Raw genomic sequence first — 23,197 nt, 5'->3', positions numbered from 1 at the left:
CACCCATTCCACAGCCTTCCTTCCACATTGCTCCCCTTGGCTTTGTCTGCCCACCACCACCCTTACCTCACAACCCATTCCTGACCTTGGCTGCTGTGGCTGCATGGGATGCGCAACATAGTGCTGTCCAGATAGACACTGCTGTGTGGAACCAGGGTGGAAAAGGAGACCCCTGTACTCCCCAACATCAGACGTAGTACTGATCCGAGTTGGTGACAGGAGGGTCCATGGGTCCAGCAGCACGGTGCTCTCCATGAAGACTAGCTCAGCGTGAAGGTGGAGGGCAGGAACTGGTCTGCCCCAGTAGGCTCGTATACAGCGCATCAGGCGCAGTGCAGCACTATGGCAAGTAGGCTTTGCCTGTTGCACTCACCTCAAAATCTCTGGAAAACCGAGGGCCGTCTTGCGCACGTCAGCCATTATCAATCGGATTTGACGCCGACTTGATTTCCCCCGTTTTAATGAGGGAAAATTGCAATGCGATTTTACACCGGTGGGTTTCTGACTTTTTGTCTCCTGATAGACACACCTTGCCTTCTGCGGACAGGTTGGGAGAATTCCGCTGTGAAGCCACATGCCAACTGATAGGAGTGAGGCCATCTTCCGCCTTTATTTGCAATACTTTACCCAGAGAGCAGTGGGGGCATGGTAAGCACTGCCTGTGGAAGTCGTTGAGTCAGAAACATTAGGGACCTTCAAGCGACTATTGGATAGGTACATGGATTACAGTAGAATGATGGGATGTAGATTAATTTGTTCTTAATCTAGGACAAAAGTTCGGCACAACATCGTGGGCCGAAGGGCCTGTTCTGTGCTGTATTTTTCTATGTTCTATAACACTTTTTTATAGTCATTAATGAAGAATGTAGCATCTTCCATTCAAATCTGCAGTAGCCCCGATCCCAGAAACAGCTAGAGGTCAATCGTTATCTCCTCAACAGTGACAGCTCTGGTGGAAGTAAGGGAAGGGTTTGTCAGTATCTTACTTTCAGGTCCAGGGAGCTGAGTTGCAGCCTGCTATGCCTGAATACTTTCTAGATCTGTCAATTACAAATAGACAAGACAGCCTGCCGACCATTGAGATCTGCCATGGAGTGGAATGATGATACCCAAGGAAACTTGCCTGTGCCATTTCTCAGGTCAGCAGCACTTTTCAGACAACTGGGGCTGAATTCACTGGTCGCCGACACCAAAATCACGTTCAGCGATCAGCCGGAGAATCACAGTTCCCAACTAAATTGGGGGGCAGTGCCGCTTCCACGATGCTCTGCCCCAAAGCGGCATTCCGATGGCCTCAGGCCATTGTCTGAGGTCCGCCCCTGACTGGCCCAGTTCTTGACGCCGTGGGTCTCTCATGGTCCCATCCTGTTGGTAACTCGGCGTGGTGGCTGCGGACTCAATCCAGCGTCGCCACAATTGGGGGAGGGCGATCCGCAGGCAGGGGGGGACTTTTATCAGGGGCTGGGGGCATTGTGGGGGGTGGTCCGGGGCGCATGGGGTGACCAAAGGGTGAGCACTATTTTGTGGGCCGGGTCCGCGAGCGGCCGCCGCCACGTAGCACTGCGCGGTCGCTGCAAGCAGCACCCGGCAATTCTCCGAGCCGTATCGGCAGCTAGACCCGGGTGCTCTATGCTGCCGGCATGCTATCCCCCCCCCAGCCAAACGGAGGATTGGTGGCCGTTTTACGCCATTTTCCCGGACGTAAAACACCACCAATCCTATGCCAGCGTGGGGACATAGCCTCAGAATCGGAGAATCCGGCCCCTGGCCTCTCAAAATCTGTAGGAATTAACAGGAGGCTGACCCAAGTGTTAACTTCAGAGCAGCAGCTTGTTCCTCACATATTCCAGGACTAATCTGCCATGAATTTGAGTTTGGGAGAAGTGGGTGTTCACAGGGGTCAGGGGTGTTGATTTCTGGTGGCTTTGACATGGAGCAAAGTGGAAGTTTTTTCTGGAGGGTTTGAGGGGCAAATCATGTGGAGGGGAAGCAGGCTTTTGTTGATATGAGGAGGAACTGACTGCATTATTGCTAATAGTACCGTGAGACAGGTACGGTGATTTTGATTTTATCTGCCGCCTTTAACTAATGAACGGTTACTGACTGATGCTTGCCGTGACCTGCTGAATAGCAGAAAACTCTTAGTCTGATTAGTTGGTATGATACGTTGAATGCTGCAGATTGTCAAATTGATTGAAAGAACATGCTGGAGGAAGTACTTATTCTTTCACATTTGTCTTTCTATTGACCTTTCATGAATTGTTGCTGATGTGAAAGATACTGGTGCCTCATCTATCTCATCTGTCAAATCCAATGATATATTCTTACTCAAATTGGAAAAAGGCAGAAACCATGCAACACTTTTGCGTCTGTCACTGAAAAGGCAGTTCTGACCTGGAGTAGCAACTCCTTATAACAGCAAAGTGCCATTTCCTGTCATTCTTGTAACTGTCACAGATAATTTTTTTAAATCTTTTATGTGAAGCACCTTAATTCCTGCCACTGTTTCACCATTCCTGTTGACCTCTAATAATAATAATTCTTGTTCTTAGTAGGAATAAAGAAATAGCTGGAGAAATTATTGAGACTTAAATTCAACAAATCTCCCGGCCTGATGGGCCCCTAGGGTATCAACAGAAAGTGTGGACGTGTTGGTTTTGATCTTTCAAAATAACTTAGATTCTAGAACAACCTCAACGCATCGAAAGGAAAGAAACGTAATTTGACTATTCAAGAAAAGGGGAGAGCTAAAAATGTGTATATGGGCCAGTAAGGCTGACATCAATTGCAGGAAAATGCTATAATTTTTTAAATAGAAATTTAGAGTACCCAATAATTTTTTTCCAATTAAGGGGCAATTTAGCATGGCCAATCTACCTAACTTGCACATCTTTAGGTTGTTGAGGTGAAACCCATGCAGACATGGGGAGAATGTGCAAACTACACACAGACAGTGACCCAGAGCCGGGATCGAACTGGGGTCCTGAGCTCCTTGGGCAGCAGTGCTAACCATTGCGCCGCTGTGCTGCTCGAAAAATGCTACAATTGATTATTCAGGATGGGGTAACTGAGCACTTAGAGAATCAAAGATAGATTAGGCACAGTCAACATGGATTTCTAAAAAATCAGTTTGAGGTTTTTGAGGGTGTAACTAGCAGGATAGATATGGGGGAACCAGCAGATGTTGTGTTTTTGCCTTTTCAATATTTGGCAAGTTGCAAACATACTTATACTCACAGGATAATATAACATAATAACATGGATTGAGGATAGAAAAAAAGAGAGGAGGGGTGGCTTCCAGTGGCGGCCATGGAGTGAGTGGTCGCACATTTGGTGGTTCCCGCTCAAGATGGAATTTGGTGGTCCTTCCCCATGCGTATGGGGATTTCTTTTGAGGGTAAAAGGTGTGTGAGTGCCCAGGGAACGTAATACTCCTTTGGCGAATCTAATGCATGGATCAGAGGATAAGAAGTGCCATGGGAAAGACCAGAACAGTTTTTGTGGTACGCCACAGGGTTAAGATGGCAGAGGGCAAGGAGGCAGCGCTGCTCACCCAGTGGTAGACGGCACAACTGGTGGAGTTTTTAAATAATAAGTTCCAGCAGCAGAGGAAGGAGATCTCAGAAGACCTGGCTAAGGGGTTAGAGCTGTTTCGAGTGGCAATTGAGAAAGTGGGAGAGAGATTGGAGGCTCAGAGCTTGGAGTTCAGAAGGTGGAGGAGGCGGTGGGGGAACATGAGGAGCAGATGGCCTTGCTTGCAGCGGAGTTGGGGATGGTGGTGGACAGCCAAAAGAGGCTGAGAGAGAAGTTGGAGGACTTGAAGAATTGGTCCAAACGACAGAATTTGAGGATGGTCAGGATGCCCGAGGGCATCAAGGGAGTGGATGCCGTCAAGTACGTGCCAAGGACATTGGAGCAGTTAATGAGGGAGGTGGCCTTTGATCAGCCCCTTGAGGTGGATCGGCCGCACAGGGCACTGAGGAAGGTTGGGGAGCCGTTGGACAAGGAAAAGATTTTGTAGTGGGCGAGGCAGACCAGAAGGAGCACCTGGGAAGGGAGTGAACTGTGGGTTTATCAGGACCTGGGTGTGGAGTTGGTGAAGAGGAGAGCTGGGTTCAACTGGGTAAAGGTTGTCCTCTTAAAGAAGGGAGTGAAGTTTGGGGTTCTGCCCATTTGTGGGTGACACATCAGAAACACGAGTTTTATTTTGACTCACTGGAGGAGACGATGGACTTTATGAGAGACCATGAACTGGGAGGACACTGAACTTTGGAGAGGAGCTTTGTGTTGATGGTAAAATGCCTGTGGTGGATTGTTCGGGTGGGCTTCGACGGAGGAGCGGTGATGGTGAGTGTGCCTTTTGGTCTTTGTTGATGGTTGGGAGGAAGGGGGTGGAGGGGTGGATTGGAGGGGATGGGGAAGGCCACCATGCTAGCTGGGTGGCTAATTAACAGAAGTGAAGTGAGGGGTTGTCAGGAGAAAGGTGGGGAAGAATGGGGTTGGTTCTTTGTTTGGTGTGGAGGGTGGGGGAGGGTGGCTGACATGGGTGCGGTTGGTGTGGTGCAGTTGGGAAGGGAGAGATAATGGTGGACATACGAGGCCAGGCCTGGAGGGTCGCATGACGCTGGCTGGCCCAAGAAGGGGAATGGCTGATCGGCAGGGAAGGGGGAGGGGGAGCACCTCGACCAGGCTGGTCACGTGGAATGTGCAGGAGTTGAATGGGCCAGTTAAACGGTCGCGTGTGTTCACGCACCTGAGGAGTCTGAAGGCGAACATGGTGTTTTTGCAGAAGACCCACGTGAAGTTAGAACATAGAACATAGAACAGTACAGCACAGAACAGGCCCGGAGATTAGACGAGGCTGAGGAAGGGATGGGTGGGGCAAGTGTTCCTCTCGAAGCTGGATATGAAGATGAGGGGAATGGCAGTGTTGGTCAATAAGAGGGTGTCGTTTGAGGTGGGGAGCATTGTGGCCAATCCGGGGGGTAGGTATGTGGTGGTTAGTGGGAAGGTGGAGGGGATGCCGGTAGTCTTGGTTGATGTTTATGCCCCGAATTGGGATGATGTGGATTTTATGAGGCGGATGTTGGGGAGGTTTCCAAATTTAGATCTGCACTGGTTGATTATTGATTGGGGGGGGGGGGGATGATTTTAATACGGTCCTGAACCTGAGCCTGGATCAGTCGAACCCGATGTCGTTGAGGCGGTCGGCCGTGGCTAGGAATCTGAGATTCGTCGATAGTGGTCTTTGACCATGCAATGCATTGGGTGGATTTGCAGGTGGTTTGGGGGGAGGCCCAATGGCCACAGTGGAGATTAGATGTGAGTCTGTTGCCGGATGATTGGATGTGTGAGCGGGTGAGGGCTGCCATTCAGGGCTATATGGAGGTGAATGACACGGATGAGATTTCAGTCGCCAAGTTGTGGGAGGCACATAACGCAGTAATCAGGGGGGAGTTTATTTTGGTCTGGGCGCATAGGGAGAGGGTGGAGAGTGCAAGGCTGGTCAACGAGACTTTGAGTGTGGATAGGAGGTATTCGGTGATGTCAGAGATGTGGTTGTTGAAGGCGCGACAGAGGCTCCAGATGGAGTTTGGGTTAGTGTCGATGGAGAAGGCAGTGGATAGTTGCGGAAGGCCCAGGGGGGCTGTTTGAGTATGGGGAGAAGGCAAGTAAAATGCTGGCCCATCAGTTGAGGAAGCGGGTAGCAGCAAGGTAGATCGGTAGAGTGAGGGTTGGGAGTTTCCCAAGGTGGAGGAGGGGCGGGTTCAGGGCCTGGAGGCTCCAATTGGGCTGTGAGAGGTGATGGATAACATGGGGGTGATGCAGGCGGGAAAGGCATTGGGGCTGGATAGCTTCCTAGTTGAGTTTTATAAAAAGTTTGGGGCAGAGCTGGGGCCACTGCTGGTGAGGGCATACAATGAGGCAAAGGAGAGGTGGGAACTCCCCCCTACTTTGTCGCAGGCTTCTATCTCCCTGATTTTTTAAAATGATAAGTACCCAGAGCAGTATGAGTCATGCCGCCTGATATTGTTGTTGATTGTCAATGCCAAGCTATTGGCGAAGGTGCTCATATCACAGATTGAGGACTGTGTGACGGGGTTGATTGGGGAGGATCAGACGGGTTTGTTGGCGAATCTGCAGATTTTAATTAACGTGAGGGCAGGAGGTTGAGGTAGTGATGGCAATGGATGTAGAGAAGGCTTTCGATTGGGTGGCTGGGCGTATTTGTTCGAGGTGCTGGAGAGGTTCGGGTTCAGACAGGGTTTGTGGATTGGGTCTGGTTACTGTATAAGGCGCCGGTGGCGAGTGAATTTGGGGTACTTTGGGCTGCACCATGGGACGAGACAGGGATGTACACTCACCCCGTTGCATTTTGCCTTGGCGATACAGCCATTGGCAATGGCACTCAGGGCGTTGAGGGATTGGAGAGGGATTGAGCAGGTGTCAGACATACGGTTTCGTTGTATGTGGATGATATGTTATTATATATCTCAGACCCGTTGAGCTACATTGGGAGGATTATGGGAATTTTAGGGGAATTTTGCCAGTTGAGTAATATGAAATCTGGGGCTGGGTTAGCACACTGGGATAAATAGCTTGCTTTTAAAGCAAAACAAGGCAGGCCAGAAGCACGGTTCAATTCCCGTACCAGCCTACACGAACAGGGGCCGGAATGTGGTGACTAGGGGCTTTTCACAGTAATTTAATTTGAACCCTACTTGTGACAATAAGAGATTTTCATTTTCATTTCATGCTGGTCTATGTGGTCTGGCAATCCAGTACCAACAAGAAGTTAAAATATGGAGATAGTGTGGCTGGTAAAAGAACAGAGATCAAGAGAGGAGCTGAGAGTTGAAAACGATTCGAAAAGATTTTGGCTTTAACAACCTGGACACTGAGGGTCACTGAGGTGAATGCTCATTGGAGAGTATTTTTTGTGTGAAACTGACAAGCTGGGAAAACTAAAGTGCTGCTACTCGGAACACTTCTTCTCAGAGAGACTGCAATCACAGGCAATTGTCAACTTTTCGGAAGGTGTTTCAACTGTTTAACCCTTCACTCACTTTCAGCTGCACTTCCTTCTGCCAGCCTTCACCATAGCAGCAGCTTATCCAGCTCTATCTTTCAAAACAACAGCAACTCCAACAGAAGGAGCATTGGCAGCAGTAACAGCCTCATTCTCCTCAGTCACGTGGCACTCTACAAGGCTCTCGAGATGGACACCAAAATCCATTTCAGAGTGCCAAGCTCCCAACACAGGTTTTACAGACAGAGAAGGCATATCTGACATATCTGAACACCAGTGCCTCAGAAGGATCATGTCCTCATGTCACACTGCAGCTGTCACCTGCAGTCCCCCGGAGCAAAGCCTCCATGTTAGCGGAGCAAGTGGGCCATACATTGCCAGTCTTCAATAAGGTGCCTGTCAATAGAAGGCCACCCCAGGGTCTCGTCCTCTGTTCAAGGTTGAATACTCCTTTCTCCAGAGAGAGAAATCAGAGAGTTGTGAATGCTCATAATGCCTTGTGTGGATAGCACAAAAGGGGAACAATTGTGGAGGGTGACTGAGGCATGGGTGCAAGAGAGCAATAGGCTGAGATTGAGTGTGAGAGGGCTGTTCAGTTGGGTATGTGAGGTGACTGGAGAGGTGGGAATGAGTGGATCTGCAAGGTGTGTTGACCTGAGAAGTGCTGTGCAGGGAAATACTGGGATAGATATAGAATAGAACAGTACAGCACAGAACAGGCCCTTCGGCCCTCGATGTTGTGCCGAGCAATGATCACCCTACTCAAACTCACGTATCCACCCTATACCCGTAACCCAACAACCCCCCCCCCCCCCTTAACCTTACTTTTTAGGACACTACGGGCAATTTAGCATGGCCAATCCACCTAACCCGCACATCTTTGGACTGTGGGAGGAAACCGGAGCACCCGGAGGAAACCCACGCACACACGGGGAGGACGTGCAGACTCCGCACAGACAGTGACCCAGCCGGGAACCGAACCTGGGACCCTGGAGCTGTGAAGCATTTATGCTAACCACCATGCTACCGTGGATCTTTGCACAGAACGTGTAATACCACCCAACTTTCGTACATCCTCTTGGTACACTGCCTCCAGTTGGAGAGACAAGATCCCAACACAGGTTTTATAGGCAGAGAGAGCCTGTCTGACATGTCTGAACACCAGTGCCTCAGAAGGATCATGTCCTCTCTGCTGCTGACTTCCTCGGCCACTTCCATCTGCAACAAATTTTATCTGTCCGGTCATTCCACAACTGTGCCTGTGCCCACTTGAAGTCTGTTATTTTGGGAGTGATTTTAAAATAACCACAACTTAATTCTCCAGTGCTGTTTCTTCCCAGGAAACTGCTGAGGTCCTTGCAGGGGTTAAAATGTTTTGGGTCTTAACTGCAAAAGATAAGCAGATTTGCATGCATCTCAGCCTTCACCTTAATGACACATGGTGGATGGAAGCTTTGTCGTTAAAGGCAGCATGAGATCACCAGCTATAAAAATGATCAATGAAACGCCGGTAAATCCCGCCCAGTGTTTAGTATCATGACTTTGACAAAGAACACCGTCAAAATATCTAAATAAACCCTACAAATATGACGGTCGGTTCTATCCCTACTCTATGTTGAGTTCTGTATATCTCGGTTCAAATTTAAGGAGATCCGAAGAATGAATTACCTCAATTCAGACTGACATATCTCCCTCATCTATCTTTTGCAAAAACAAACTTAGCTTCTGTCCAAATTGGCAATATACTTTGCCTCCCTTCAAAATCAATGAATGCCGCTGCTTCCTCCAGTTTCTTTCAGTGGCCCTCAGTTTAGGAACCCTGAAAGTTAAACTTCATTCCTGCTGAAAAAAATCAATAACATTTTGCGTTTCAACAGTTTATTTTCTTTTTCCATTTTTCTTCTTTCTCCTTCAACATAGTTTAACCTTTAACACACAAAGTGATGGAAATAAAGTTCCCCTTCTTGATGTTTGTCTTTCAGCTCAAGTGATGCATTACCGTGGTTGCACAGGGGAAAAAAATTGAGGACAGATGGCGAGTCCATTATTCCTTTAAAAAGAAATCTATCATTTCAAGCTGAACTGAAATCTGTTCAGGGTCAACCATTGCAGTTGCTGGAATTGCATTGTTTTGAAGTTATTGGTCTCGCTGTGGAACTGCTCTGGAGAGAATCTGTAAATTTAGTGAGCTCACCTTGCTTTGTATTAATGTTCAGAAAAGTGATTAATGATATTTGAGTAAAATGTAGGAATGCTCTTTTAAAATCTACATAAAATTACAGTTTTTGATAGTGCTGGAGCACTGTGGTAAACATCCTGTGCACTTGAAAAAGGTCTTTAGGGAGAAGGCTCACTTATGTAGCAATGTAGGGGCTGGTTTATCACACAGGGCTAAATCACTGGCTTTGAAAGCAGACCAAGGCAGGCCAGCAGCACGGTTCAATTCCCGTACCACCCTCCCTGAACAGGCACCGGAATGTGGCGACTAGGGGATTTTTCACAATAACTTCATTTGAAGTCTACTTGTGACAATAAGTGATTTTCATTTCAATTCATCCATTCATTTTCATTCATTTCATGTGCCAGATAGCAAGTTAAAAGCAACTTAAGAATATTTCCACTACTTGGGCAAGATTCTGCGCAAATCGTCAGGGCGGGAAAAAAACGGCGCAAACCCTGACGGGAACCACTCCGGCATCGAGCCGCCCCAAAGGTGCGTAATCATCTGCACCTTCGGGGGCTAGGGCTGCGCCGTAGTGGTTTGCGCAACGCCGGCCAGCGGGAAGGGGCTTGGCGCCACGCCAGCTGGTGCCGAAGGGCCTCTGCCGGCCGGCGCGAGTTGGCGCATGCGTAGCGTATGCTGGTGTCATCCCCGTGTATGCACAGTGGGGTTCACCTCCGTGTCGGTCATCGCGGATTGGTACAAGGCTGACGCGGAAGAATAGAGTGCCCCCGTGGAACAGGCCCGCCGGCGGATCGGTGGGTCCCGATCACGTTCCAGGCCACCGTGGGGGGCATCCCCCGTGGCCAGATCGCCCCGCGTCCCCCGAGGACCCCGGCGGCCGCCCACGGAGCTGGGTCCCGCCAGTAGGGACCAACCTGATCTACGCTGGTGGGACCGTCATTAAATGGGCGGGACTTCGGCCCATCGCGGCCCAGAGAATTCGGGTGGTCCCGGGGCCCATTGCGTCGCGCCAGTCCCCGCCATCCTCCGAGGTGGGTGGCTCGATTCATGCCGGGGCGATTTTTGGGGGCCGGAGAATTCGGAGGACGGTGGGGGTGGGATTCACGCTGACCCCCGGCGATTCTCCGACCCGGTGGAGGGGGTCAGAGGACCCCGCCCCTTGTTTTAACTGGTACAGCAAAAGCAGACATTGTAAATGACTGATAGGCCACTAATTAAAGGCTTCCTCTTCTGTTACCTACCATAAGTTTGATGGGCCAAAACCTCCACCCAGCAGCGCAAAGCGATGTCCCGCTGGAATTACCAGCGTTTAAAGTGCACTCATTGCTCTGGAAGATTTTTGTTCAAACCTCCTGTGGTAAACCATGTGATTGTATGGTCTGGACTGTACTGTATCATACATGCCTGGGCTTGTCCAGGTTGGCTCCTCCCCTCGGGGCTTCTGTATAAAAGTGGCAAGTCTCCGCCTCCGGCCCCAGTTTGGGTCCAGAGGCTGAAGGCTTTAAACCCTCAGTTAAGTTTATCAACTCGTCGTGTATTATTGATATATCAATTTAATACACTAAACTTCTAAGATGGACTCTTCACAAGATGAACTCCTCACTCAAGCCTGATCGCCTGGAACTGGACCCACAAGCAGCTGACGCTACAGAGACTTTTGAACACTGGCTAAGCTGCTTTGAGGCATACCTTGCGTCCTTCAACGAAGACTTCACGGACCTCCAGAAGAAGCAGGTCCTCCACACACAGGTGAGCCCAAGAGTCTTTAACCGTATCAGGGACGCCCCCCCCCCCCCCCCGTACACGGAGGCGATAACGCTGCAAAAAGGACATTATGTGAAATCCGTCAACCTGGTATACGCTAGGCACCTCCTCGCCATGAGACGCCAGTGCCCTGAGGAATCACTCGCGGAATTCTTGCGCGACTTGCGCATCCTCTGTCGAAACTGTGACTGCCAGGCGATATCGGCTACCCAGCACGCGGAGCTGCTGATCAGGCACGCCTATGTCGCGGGCATGCACTCGAACTAAATCCGCCAACGATTATTAGAAGGGGGGATACTCAGCCTCCCAGAAACAGTCCAGCTCTCCAACTTACTGGAGGTGGCCTCCCAGAACATGGGGGTCTACACCTCTGACCGCACGGCACTCTCGTGGGTCTCGTGGACGCAGCTATCAACCAACCCGGGCGCGACGCAAGCCTGCGTTGTGCACCGGCCCGCCAGTGCCGGAGGCCCTAAGTGCTACTTCTGCAGCCAGAATAATCACCCCCGACAACTCTGCCCGGCATGGAACGCGACTTGTAACGGCTGTGGGAAGAAGGGCCACTTTGCAAAAGCCTGCCAGGCCCGACCCACCCCCTCCCCTAAATCTTCCAGGCCCAGCAGCGCTGACTGCTGCTGTTGGGGCCACCCCCAGCTGCCGTAGCACCTGTCATGTGCGACCCGTGGGCGCCGCCGTCTTTAATCTCAGCCGACACGTGTGACCCACGGGGGCCACCATCTTGGACACTATCTTGCACCTCGCCCGCCACGTGCGACCCATGGGGGCTGCCATCTTGGATGCCATCTTGCATCTCGCCCGCCACATGCGACCCACGGGGGCTTCCATCTTGGACGCCACCTTGCACCTCGCCCGCCACGTGCGACTCATGGGGGCCGCCATCTTGGGACCCCTCCACTGCCTTCTGGGAACCCAGCTCGCCCGACCATACGCTGACCGCCACTACCGCCGACCGTCTTCCGACACTCACCCCCGTCACACTGGACCAATCCCGGCCGCACCACCTCGCAAAGTCCACAATGACCGTCCGGATTAACGGGCACGAGGTGGCCTGCGTTTTTGACTCTGGGAGCAGACAGCTTCATACACACGGATACGGTAAGGCGCTGTTCCCTCCCCATCCTATCCGTGACCCAGTAAATCTCCCTGGCTTCCGGATCCCACGCTGTGGAAATCCAGGGGTACTGCGTCGCGACCCTCACCATGCAAGGCGCGAAGTACACCAACTTTAGGCTCTACGTCCTCCCCCACCTCTGCACTTCTTTATTACTGGGGCCCAACTTCCAATGCCATCACCAGAGTCTTACCTTGAAGTTCAACGGACCCTGCCCCGCCCTCACCGTCTGTAGCCTCGCGACCCTTAAGGTCGCCCCACCCTCCATGTTACCGGATGGCTGATTGCTGGTGAACGCAGATTACCTCAAGGTGAGTCCGTCAATTCTCAGCATCCAGACCTGGTACCATGATGTGTTGGGTAAGCTGGGTCTATGTGGACTGCGTTTGATGCAGTGTAGAGAGAGACAGGCTTCCAGCACTTGATGAGATGCAACGCGATTTTATTTAACATCTTAACTATATTACATGCTTAACTGTGAGTTGACACTATGCTGACTTGACTGGAGACCTGAGGCTAGCCTGACCAGACTAACTGACTACCACATGGTGTTTGCACTGGCTGCTGCTCACAAGCTCTGACTGTCTCAGAGGCTGGATCCCGAGAAAGCGGGAAAACTGGTGCCCTATGGCTTTATAGTGGTCGTGTCCTGTCTGGTGATTGGCTGCTATGTTCTGTGTGCTCACTGGTCATCCTGTGTGTCAATCACTGGCTGTCTGCACTCCATCATATACCTGGATGTATATTATGACAGTACCCATGCAGTAAACCCAGGCCCAATCCCAAATCTCTCTGGTACCCCCACTCTACCCAATCGAATGCTTTTTCACATCAAGCGTCACTACCTCCGTCTCCTTTCCCTCAGCTGGCATCATGATCATGTTTAGTAACTCTCTCACATTTTTAAGAATAGCTGCCTTCCTTTCACAAACCCTGTCTGATATTCTCCTATCACCTTCAGGAGGCAGTATTTTGGAATTTTCTTATGCTAAAATATGAAGTGCTTGATTACCAGTTTTATATATTTACTAGATGTGCATTATTTTGAAGCCTTGTACAGTGGTATTTTCAATGTGAAAGGAACGTACTTTTGTCACCTGGAACCTATATCTCTTTGAAAAAATACAGTATTATTTACATGTACAAACTTTGCTAAATATTAGAATTTAAATCAAATTATGTTGCAGCTCGAAAATACCCTTCATACATTATGGCAGTGTGCAAAGAACACAAACCTAGAAAATAGCATTTCATATTGTCTTTTACTTCAACAACGAAAAAGACTAACCAAAAGCATGCTATTTATATCGCTGCAGACATTTTTGCCCACCAATGTACCGCCAATACTTTATTTTCCATCTTCCTGCATAGTCCTTAAGTTGTGCATATCGGATGCCCAGATGCCTGTTCAGTTGATTATTTCTTCACAACCCTCAACCTGCCCTCAAGCTCTCTTGATTTACAAAATATTTCTCATGGAAATAAAAGACGTCTTACAGACGCAAAACAATAGCACTTTTCCTCTCTCCACATATACTGCCAGACCTGCTGAGTCTTTCCAGCATTTTTGTTTTTATTTCTCATGGAAATGCAGTGGTTCCTTTCCATTTTCAGTACAATTCCAAATTTAGTAAAAGGAAAAGTCTCCCTGTTCTCCCAGGGTCTGCGTGGGGTTGCTCCGGTTTCCTCCCACAACCAAAGATGTGCAGGTTAGGTGGATTGGCCTTGCTACATTGCCCCTAAGTGGGGTTACGGGGATAGGTTGGGGGATTGGCCCTTGGTTGAGTGCTCTTTCAGAGGATCGGTGCAGACTCAATGGGCTGAATGGCCTCCTTGTGCACTGTAGGGATTCTATGATTCTTCTACGATTGTCCTGTTGTAATTTAAATCAAACTTTGGTGAAAAAGCCATTGCTTTTTTTGCCTTTCTCATCCTAAATACCTGGACATTTACTTTTTCAGTACGATTGAATGATAACCTGAATGGATTATACCCATTTGAGATATTCATCTTCAGGAATAGCCTGGTTGGTGAAATGTGTAAATGTATTGGGTTCTCGAATCACTGACAGCAAAGGACGTTAAACAACGAATAGTTTTTCACTAGCTTAGCAGCTACTTCAACACTTGTGCCCAGCTCGTACTCCCACCATGTGACCTCTTTTGTAGCCACATCATCACATTCTCATATGATCACTCGGTTTACGTCTTCCGTTTATTTTGAACACCTGGTAACATGAGATGTAACAGTTTGACACAATGGGAAACTATGTACAGACCATTGTGTAGCAGTCATTTTCAAATCCAGGGTCGTGACCTGTGACTGGGTCACGGGTGGGTGTAGGGAGGGTCGCAGGGCCATCCGTCGCGCCGTTCCCGATCGCAGGAAGACGTGGTCAACGGCGCAACCGGCTTTTAGAATGCCGGCCATTCCGCGCAAGAGTGTCCCCTCAGCAATGCGCAGGGCCGCCGCCCAGCGGAGCAGAACGCCTCCTCCTGATATCAGCATGCTGACAAAGGAGCACATTTTGTTTTGATTGCTGAATCTTCCTGTCTGGAGTGGTGGCAGAGAGAAGGTCACACGACCCGAATACTAATATCACATGTTCTGGGTGTGCGAGAGCGATTCCTCCATTTTGCAGCTGTCAGTGTTGCTCGTGGGAACTCCAGGGCATCTGGTGACTAACCCATGAAGAAGAAACTGAAAACAGGAACAAAGCAGCATAAAGATGATTACTTGAAGTGTGGGTTATTAATTATGCCACTGCAAATCAGGATTCAAAGTTCATTTGTGCTATATACAGGTAAGCATGGGCAAATGGAAGTTTAAAACCCTCAAAGCTTCAAAGACATGGAGAGTTTGAGAAAAAAACTTTTTTTCAATGGATGCAATAAGCTCTTAAATCATCAGCTGAAGTCATTATCAAGAATGTAGCATTGAATAATAAAGCAAGTGAGATCGTAAGGACCAAGCAGGCTCACTTGTCATATTAAAGGTAAGTGAAAATGGTGGGATGTGAAGTTCGGGCGGTGTTGGCCACGAACTTCACATCCACAGATGAGTGGGCTGATGCACCAAAGTGTTTGGCTCCCGAATTACCGACAGCAAGGACTTTCAACAAATAATTTTTTTAGTCACTAGCTTAGCAGCTACTTTAACATTTGTGCTCTCCACCATCTCCTGGGAGTAACTCCTGCCACTTGACCTCCTCTGCAGCCATGCCAGTTTTCACATGACCACGTGGTCTACGGAATAGATGGACAAGCGGAAAATTAGATTTAATGCAGAAAGTGTTGAATTGATTAATTTTGGTGGAAAGAACATGGAGAGACAATATAAAACAAAGAGTATAATTCTAAAAGGTGTGCAGGATCAGAGGGACCTGGTATATATGAGCATAAATTATTGAAGATGGCAGAGCAGGTTGGGAGATTGGTTAATAAAGCATACAGTATCCTAGTCTTTAAGCAAGGACTTGTTTTTAAACTTGTATAAAACACCGTGTCGACCTAAGACAGAGTATTGCATCTAATTCTAGGCACCACACTTTAGGAAGAGTCTGAAGGCATAGAGAGAGTGCAGAAAAGGTACAAGAGAATGTAGATGGGGAACTTAAATTATGTAATTAGACTGGAGAATTGCACAGTTCTTCTTGGAGAAGAGAAAATTGAGAGGAACTGTAGTAGAGCTATTCTACAGTAGACAGAGTGGATAGCGAGGAACTACTCCTATTGGTGGAAGGATTGAGAACCAGAGGAAACCGACTTATGGTATTGGTAAAAGTAGCAACGGTGGACATCAGAAAAAGCTTTCTTTTACACAGCAAGTGCCTAATTTGGGCAGCACGGTAGCATGGTGGTTAGCATAAATGCTTCACAGCTCCAGGGTCCCAGGTTCGATTCCCGGCTGGGTCACTGTCTGTGTGGAGTCTGCACGTCCTCCCCCTGTGTGCGTGGGTTTCCTCCGGGTGCTCCGGTTTCCTCCCACAGTCCAAAGATGTGCGGGTTAGGTGGATTGGCCATGCTAAATTGCCCGTAGTGTCCTAAAAAGTAAGGTTAAGGGGTGGGGGGTTGTTGGGTTACGGGTATAGGGTGGATACGTGGGTTTGAGTAGGGTTATCATGGCTCGGCACAACATCGAGGGCCGAAGGGCCTGTTCTGTGCTGTACTGTTCTATGTTCTAATGTCTGAATTGCATTGCAATGCCCAACAGTGTTGTGAAGGCAGGTTCAAAGAACAAAGAACAGTACAGGGTGGAGTGCACATGTGTAAAGTGTCGTTTTGATGGGTCGGTGCCGACTCGAAGGGCGGAATGGTCTCCTTATGCACTGTAGGGATTCTATGATGCAGCACAGGAACAGGCCCTTTGGCCCTCCAAGTCTGCGCAGATCATGATGCCTATCTAAATTAAAAATGGAGAAGGGTGACGAGTGGAGTTCCACAGGGATCCGTGCTCGGACGACTGCTGTTTGTGATCTACATAAATGACCTGGAGGAAGGTATAGGTGGTCTGATTAGCAAGTTTGCAGATGATACTAAGATTGGTGGAGTTGCAGATAGCAAGGAGGACTGTCAGAGAATACAACAAAATATAGATAGATTGGAGAGTTGGGCAGAGAAATGGCAGATGGAGTTCAATCCAGGCAAATGCGAGGTGATGCATTTTGGAAGATCAAATTCAAGAGCGCACTATATGGTCAATGGAAGGGTCTTGGGGAAAATTGATGTGCAGAGAGATCTGGGAGTCAGGTCCATTGTACCCTGAAGGTGGCAACGCAGGTCGATACAGTGGTCAAGAAGGCATACAGCATGCTTGCCTTCATCGGACGGGGTATTGAGTACAAGAGTTGGCAGGTCATGTTACAGTTGTATAGGACTTTGGTTCGGCCACATTTGGAATACTGCGTGCAGTTCTGGTCGCCACATTACCAGAAGGATGTGGATGCCTTGGAGAGGGTGCAGAGGAGGTTCACCAGGATGTTGCCTGGTATGGAGGGTGCTAGCTATGAAGAAAGGTTGAGTAGATTAGGATTGTTTTCGTTGGAAAGACGGAGGTTGAGGGGGGACCTGATTGAGGTCTACAAAATTATGAGAGGTATGGACAGGGTGGATAGCAACAAGCTTTTCCCAAGAGTGGGGGTGTCAGTTACAAGGGGTCACGATTTCAAAGTGAGAGGGGGAAAGTTTAAGGGAGATGTGCGTGGAAAGTTTTTTACGCAGAGGGTGGTGGGTGCCTGGGACGTTTTACCAGCGGAGGTGGTAGAGGCGGGCACAATAGCATCATTTAAGAAGCATCTAGACAGGTATATGACTGGGCGGGAACAGAGGGAAGTAGACCTTGGAAAATAGGAGACAGGTTTAGATAAAGGATCTGGATCGGCGCAGGCTGGGAGGGCCGAAGGGCCTGTTCCTGTGCTGTAATTTTCTTTGTTCTTTGTTTCTTTGTATTTGCGGGGTCCGTATCCCTCTATTTGCATCCTGTTCATGTATTCGTCAGATGCCTTTTAAGTGCTGTTATCATATCTGCTTCCACCACTTACCCCGGCAGCGCAATCGAGGCACTCACCCCCCTCTGTATAAAAAACAGGCATTCATCACCCTCTGTGTTAAAAAACAGACACTCACCACCTTCCGTGTAAAAATTCAACTGAAAGATTCAGGAGAGAATTGGATTATTAACCTATAAGGAAGAATGTGCAGGAGAACTGTGAGAACTGTAAGTGACATAAGGTGAATTGTTCCTTCAGAGGGCCAGCGGAGACACAACCGGCTGAACAGCATCCTTCTGTACATTAATTAGTTGTTTGCATATTTCCTTCATGGCTCAAAGTGACCGACTTGTGAATACTGTCGCATAGCGCCATGGCTTAATGCTGTAGTTAACTCCAGAGCTCAAGGAAAGTGTGGTTAAAATTTGATTTTAAAATCTACCCACAATTCTAATCGTGTGAAAAATGATTGCTGCGTTTAAAATGAACAATTACGTTTTATTGATTTCAGCTATACACGTCAAGTTGTTGGCAATGGCATCAAAGCTCAGTCAAGCAACCCAGAGGTGAAAGTGAAAGGAACTGACCCCGTCATAAATCAAATTATTGATAAACTGAAGCACATCAATCAGGTAAGCAGGGATGTCCAAAAATGACAAGTCACTGCAATAAAATCATCTCAAGCTCATAAATCTGCATAAACTATTATCCATAGAATCCTTACAGTGCAAAAGGGACCCATTCAGCCCATTGAGTCTGCACCGACCCTCTGAAAATGTGCTCTGCCTAGGCTCACTCCGCTGCCCTATCCCCGTAACACTGCACATTAATCATGGCCAATCCACCTAACCTATGTATCCTTGGACACTAAGGGGCAATTTAGCACGGCCAATCCACCTGACCTGTACATCTTGAAACCGGAGCACCCGAAGGAAACCCACGCAGACATGGGGAGAATCTACAAACTCCACAAAGATAGTCACCCAAGGCTGGAATTGAATCTGAGTCCCTGGAGTTGTGAGGCAGCAGTGCTAACCACTGTGCCACCGTACTGCTTGGAAATGGTTTGAGCGCACTCGACAACTCTGTGGGTAGCATTTTCCACTTGTCTGTCCCCCCACTCCCTACAGGGGTCCTGACCCCTTTCTGATTGGGGTTATCCCAAGGCCCTGTTGAGCTCCCAACACTGCCTCAGGCACATTACTGTGCATCTGCTGGCCATTGCAGCAGTAGAACTGCAGAGCTGTCCGACAGCTCTCCAAAGCAGGATGTCCTCCCAAGTGAGGATGGGAGTGCTGCCTTATGTCAATGAATGCTTGTTACGGCGGAATATGGCATCAGGCTGTCAGAGTTGGTGGAAATGTGATCCCGCCATGCTAAAAATTCAGGGCCACGAAATAAAGAAAAGTTAATATTTATTCATTGTCTTTTTGTCCATGGCTTTAGGAAATGTATGAATGTAAAACCTGAGCATGGTAAACCTTAATTAGAAGTATAGATCTAATTGTTCCTCTGTTTAGTTGACACCTGATTACTGTTTGATCTGTCTGGTAGAGCTACAGGGATAACTCACTGAATGAAATGAGTTAATTTTTTCACTCATGGAACATAAATAAAATGTGCTGATATTGGGTTTCCTAATACTGCTACTCTGGAATTGCTGGTTGTAATAATCCCCACAAGATCCATGGATTCGACCTGATTGATCTCCCATGGAGCACGTGGAATACCAGCTCCCCCGCTGAGGGGCAGTGGTCTAACAGCAGGGCTCGTTAAAACAGACCGATAAAAGCTGGCCAGGGTGGGAACTGCATCTTCGGATGGCCCCGGCTAGGACTGATGTACTGCCCACCACTTTGTGGCCTCGCATTTATTTACTGAATAAACCACTGAGTTTATATCCTTCTCGGGACTCCTGTGATTATAATACTGGTCAAACAAGAAACAACGGACTGTCCCAGGGCATCTATTCTCTCCCTGCATCACAAATTCTTAGCTCATTTTTCTTAATCTTTGCAAGATCACAAGCCATGGGATCTCGGTAAGGCCCTTTGGCCCATCTTTATTTATCCATCCAGAGGAACAAAAAATATTTCCTATTGGAAAATGTAATTGTTTCTTAAATGGGTGCAGAGTTCCTAGAACCACTGGTTTATCTGGAAGTCTCTCCTACATATTTTTCCTGAGAGTCCTAACATTACCTTTTACTCAAATAGTCGTCATGCGGTTTTATGAATTTTCAAAATTTTGACACAGACAGTCTATTAAGATGACCACTGCAACTTGTGTAACCATTGGCATTTTGGGCTACAGAACAGGCTCAAGCAAAATCATAATTCAGTATGGACATTAACAGTCAGCTGGGAAATTCACACATCTCTGTTTAAGGATGGGTCATCAAAAACAGAACTATAATGTTCCAGCTAACTAATTGTTCTCATGCGCAAAGGAAACATTGAAGCTCAATGTGTGTTTGATGAAAACACCAGGGATCCTATCGACCCTCCATTGTATTATGATAGTTTCTCATGCAAACTAAACAAAATGAATTATAAAGTGCCAAACCACAAAACAGAATGTGTAATCAATGCCCCTTGCTTTGGACAACGGATTTTTGAACTTGTGCCTATGATGAGCACAGCCATTTGTCTGTTTTAACAAGCACTGCTTGCATAGAGTTCTTTCAAAGTTCATCAGAGAAGCCACCTGAAATTCAGCAGCCAATGTCATCAGCAGCAAGCCTTAAAAGTGGAGAAAGACTCTCTGCAATCCCTATTCAAACTTCAAGCCCGTGAACTAACTTCCCGGAATTTCAACTATAAGAAGGCCCATGGTTTACTGACTTCCATTCACAGGACCTTCACCTCAGTTAAAAAACATCAATTCATCTAAGCTGCAGGCCTCCAATGAAAGAGAGACTGTGACAATTATACTTTGTAATTGAATCATTTTTTTTCAAATCTTTATATGAGTGATAGTGTGTGTGAGACAGATGAGTGAAACATCACATTTTTTTAATCCTTTGGGTAAGTGTGGAATAATAAATAATATTTAAACACATAAAAGCTTGCTGCTGGATTTACTTAATTGAGACAATCACTCTGAGCGTAAGGAAGTATGCACCTGACAAACGAAACACACTGATCATGGACAGTAAGAAAGCATTCAAATTCTGTCCATGAACATAAGAACTCGGAGAAGACGTAGGCAATATGGGGAGGCCATAAACTAGTATTCCAGAGACCTAGGGTAATGCTCTGGGGACCCCGATTCAAATCCCACTACAGCAGGTGTGAAATGTCAATTCAATAAAGATCCTGGGCGAAATTCTCCCCTACCCGGCGGGGCGGGGGGTCCCGGCGTAGCGGAGTGGCGCCAACCACTCCGGCGTCGGGCCTTCCAAGAGGTGCGGAATTCTCGGCACCTTTAGGGGCGAGGCCCGCGCCGGAGTGGCTCCCACTCCGCCGACTGTCGCCAACGGCCTTTGGCGCTACGCCACCCGGCGTCTGGGCTGGCCGAAAGGCCTTCGCTGGTCGGCGTGAGTCCGCGCATGCGCCGGATGCGCAGCGGCCGCTGACGTCACCAACGGCGCATGCGTGGTGGAGGGGGTCTCTTCCGCCTCCACCATGGTGGAGGCCGTGTTGGCGGCGGAAGAAAAAGAGTGCCCCCACGGCACAGGCCCGCCCGCCGATCGGTGGGCCCCAATCGCCCGCACTCCCCCCAGGACTCCGGGGGCCTGCTCGCGCCGCCAATCCCGCCGGCGCAGAGGTGGTTTAAACCACGTCGGCGGAAGAGGCCTGACAGCGGCGGGACTTTGGACCATCACGGGCCGGAGAATCGGCGCCGATCGGCGGGCCCAATTTCCGCTCCCGCCGATTCTCGGGTGGCGGAGAATTCTGGCCACGGCGGGGGCGGGATTTACGTCGGCCCCAGGCGATTCCCCGACCCTGCGGGGGTCGGAGAATTCCGCCCCTTGAATCAAAAGTCCAGTGATCGCCATGAAACCATTCTCAATTGTCATAAAAACCCATCTAGTTCACTAATGTCTTTTAGCTGGGGCCATATTGGTACGAGCAGTAGCAGTCTGGGTTGCCTGGCTGAAAGGCAACAGCAAAGGCACTGACAGAGTGGCAGTGGTGGGAGAACAAATGCTGTCATCTTGAGAGAGTACAGCAGGTTTATGCACCAAAGAGCCACTGCTGCACCCCAGGGCGGTGCCCCAGCAATCCCAGTTATTTCGAACACAGATCGCTGAACTGCTGTGAGAGCTAGCATGCCACTTGGAGGACTGGAATTGGCAGACACGAATGGAGGCAACCTGAGTCTGCAGAGCAATGAGCATCAAACTCAATGTAGTACAATAGTATTTTGGTTAGTAGAGGTTAATGTATGACTGGGGAAACAGTACTGTCCACATTGTGGTATAGAGAGTCACATGATGGTAGACTGAGTACAGTAGTAGTCTAATAGGAACCGGCAAAGAGACAGTGCCTAGTGAGGGCTGTACCTTGCAGATATTTCTAGCCCTGAGTTGGTAACAAACACTTAATGTTCAGCCACACAAGCCTCCAGACCTCTCAGTGAGACACTGAACAAACCCTGACAGCACTTATAACCTTAGTCTGAATGTCCACTGCAGCAGTGAGACCTCGGTTAGTTACTGCCTGTGCTGCTGTGAATGTTCATGCCTCGGACACCAGGAGCAACATCACACCTTTGTTTGCAGGTGCTGTCATGGAATTTCACTTTTGCCGTGGAAAGGATGGGCTCCACCAAGTTGGAGCCTGACTCCTCCATGGTTTTTCAGTGAGAAGAAACCCTATGGCAGGTCTGCCAATGCACTCGGCATTGTTTTGTGTGTTTCCATCAGCATTCTATTGTAGGTTGCACCATCAATGTCCTCACGAGTTCTGCAATCCTTCAGTGACCTCAACCTCCGGGGAGTTTGCCCATTCACTACAGCGCCTCCTGCCTCGGCTGTACCCAATCATGCTCAGTGACGCATGCTGTCTATTGTGCCCTATAATGTGTAGTGCAGTACGGTTACTATGATAGTCCGATCAAGTGATGTTGCTTCTATGTTATAGGCCTGCAATTGCTCCCACCCAAAAATGGTGAGGCAGGGTAGATAGCAAATCTTGAGGAATCCTCAAGTTAAAAAAGGTGGAGTATTAGGGTGAGTGAATGGAAAGAGGGTGGTGGTGTGTTATGTGCTTGCATACATTGTAATGTAGCAGTGCCAGGCAGCGCAAGGGTTAATATAGAACTGGAACAACAGCACCATCCACAGTATGATATATAGAGTAACATGGCAAGTGACTCTGGAAGGAGGATAGTCTATGAACAGCACTCTGTAAGCAAGCAGCCTACCTGCATGGAAGTAGCACCATGCATGACTGTAAGCTGGGATCCCTGAATAGTTAAAGACTACCACAAGACGAAAACTTGAAAAAGCTGAGGAAGCTTCACAGAGAGTGACACAGTTCATGAGACAGTGAGCAAAAATGTAAAACAGAACTGTACTTACATTTTTGAACAGAAGGCAGTCCCACAGGCTCAGCAGTTGAAGAAGCTGAAAGAAAGATGCAAGTAAAAACA

General features: G+C 48.6%; 1 protein-coding gene across 3 annotated transcripts in view; it reads left to right on the top strand.

Moving 5' to 3' along the window:
• gpc5a (glypican 5a) overlaps positions 1 to 23,197 on the top strand; it is a 1,363,183-nt gene that overhangs the window by 622,780 nt on the left and 717,206 nt on the right. For all 3 annotated transcript variants that reach the window (XM_038818309.1, XM_038818308.1, XM_038818307.1), the window contains exon 6: positions 18,111 to 18,231. In XM_038818309.1, the coding sequence (XP_038674237.1) occupies positions 18,111 to 18,231 (121 nt within the window). The remainder of the gene's footprint in view (positions 1 to 18,110; positions 18,232 to 23,197) is intronic.

This window comes from Scyliorhinus canicula, chromosome 14 (assembly GCF_902713615.1).
Source record: "Scyliorhinus canicula chromosome 14, sScyCan1.1, whole genome shotgun sequence".
Classification (NCBI taxonomy): Eukaryota; Metazoa; Chordata; class Chondrichthyes; order Carcharhiniformes; family Scyliorhinidae; genus Scyliorhinus; species Scyliorhinus canicula.
Note: the sequence above shows the minus strand (reverse complement) of the source record. Positions and strands in the feature narration are given on the sequence as shown.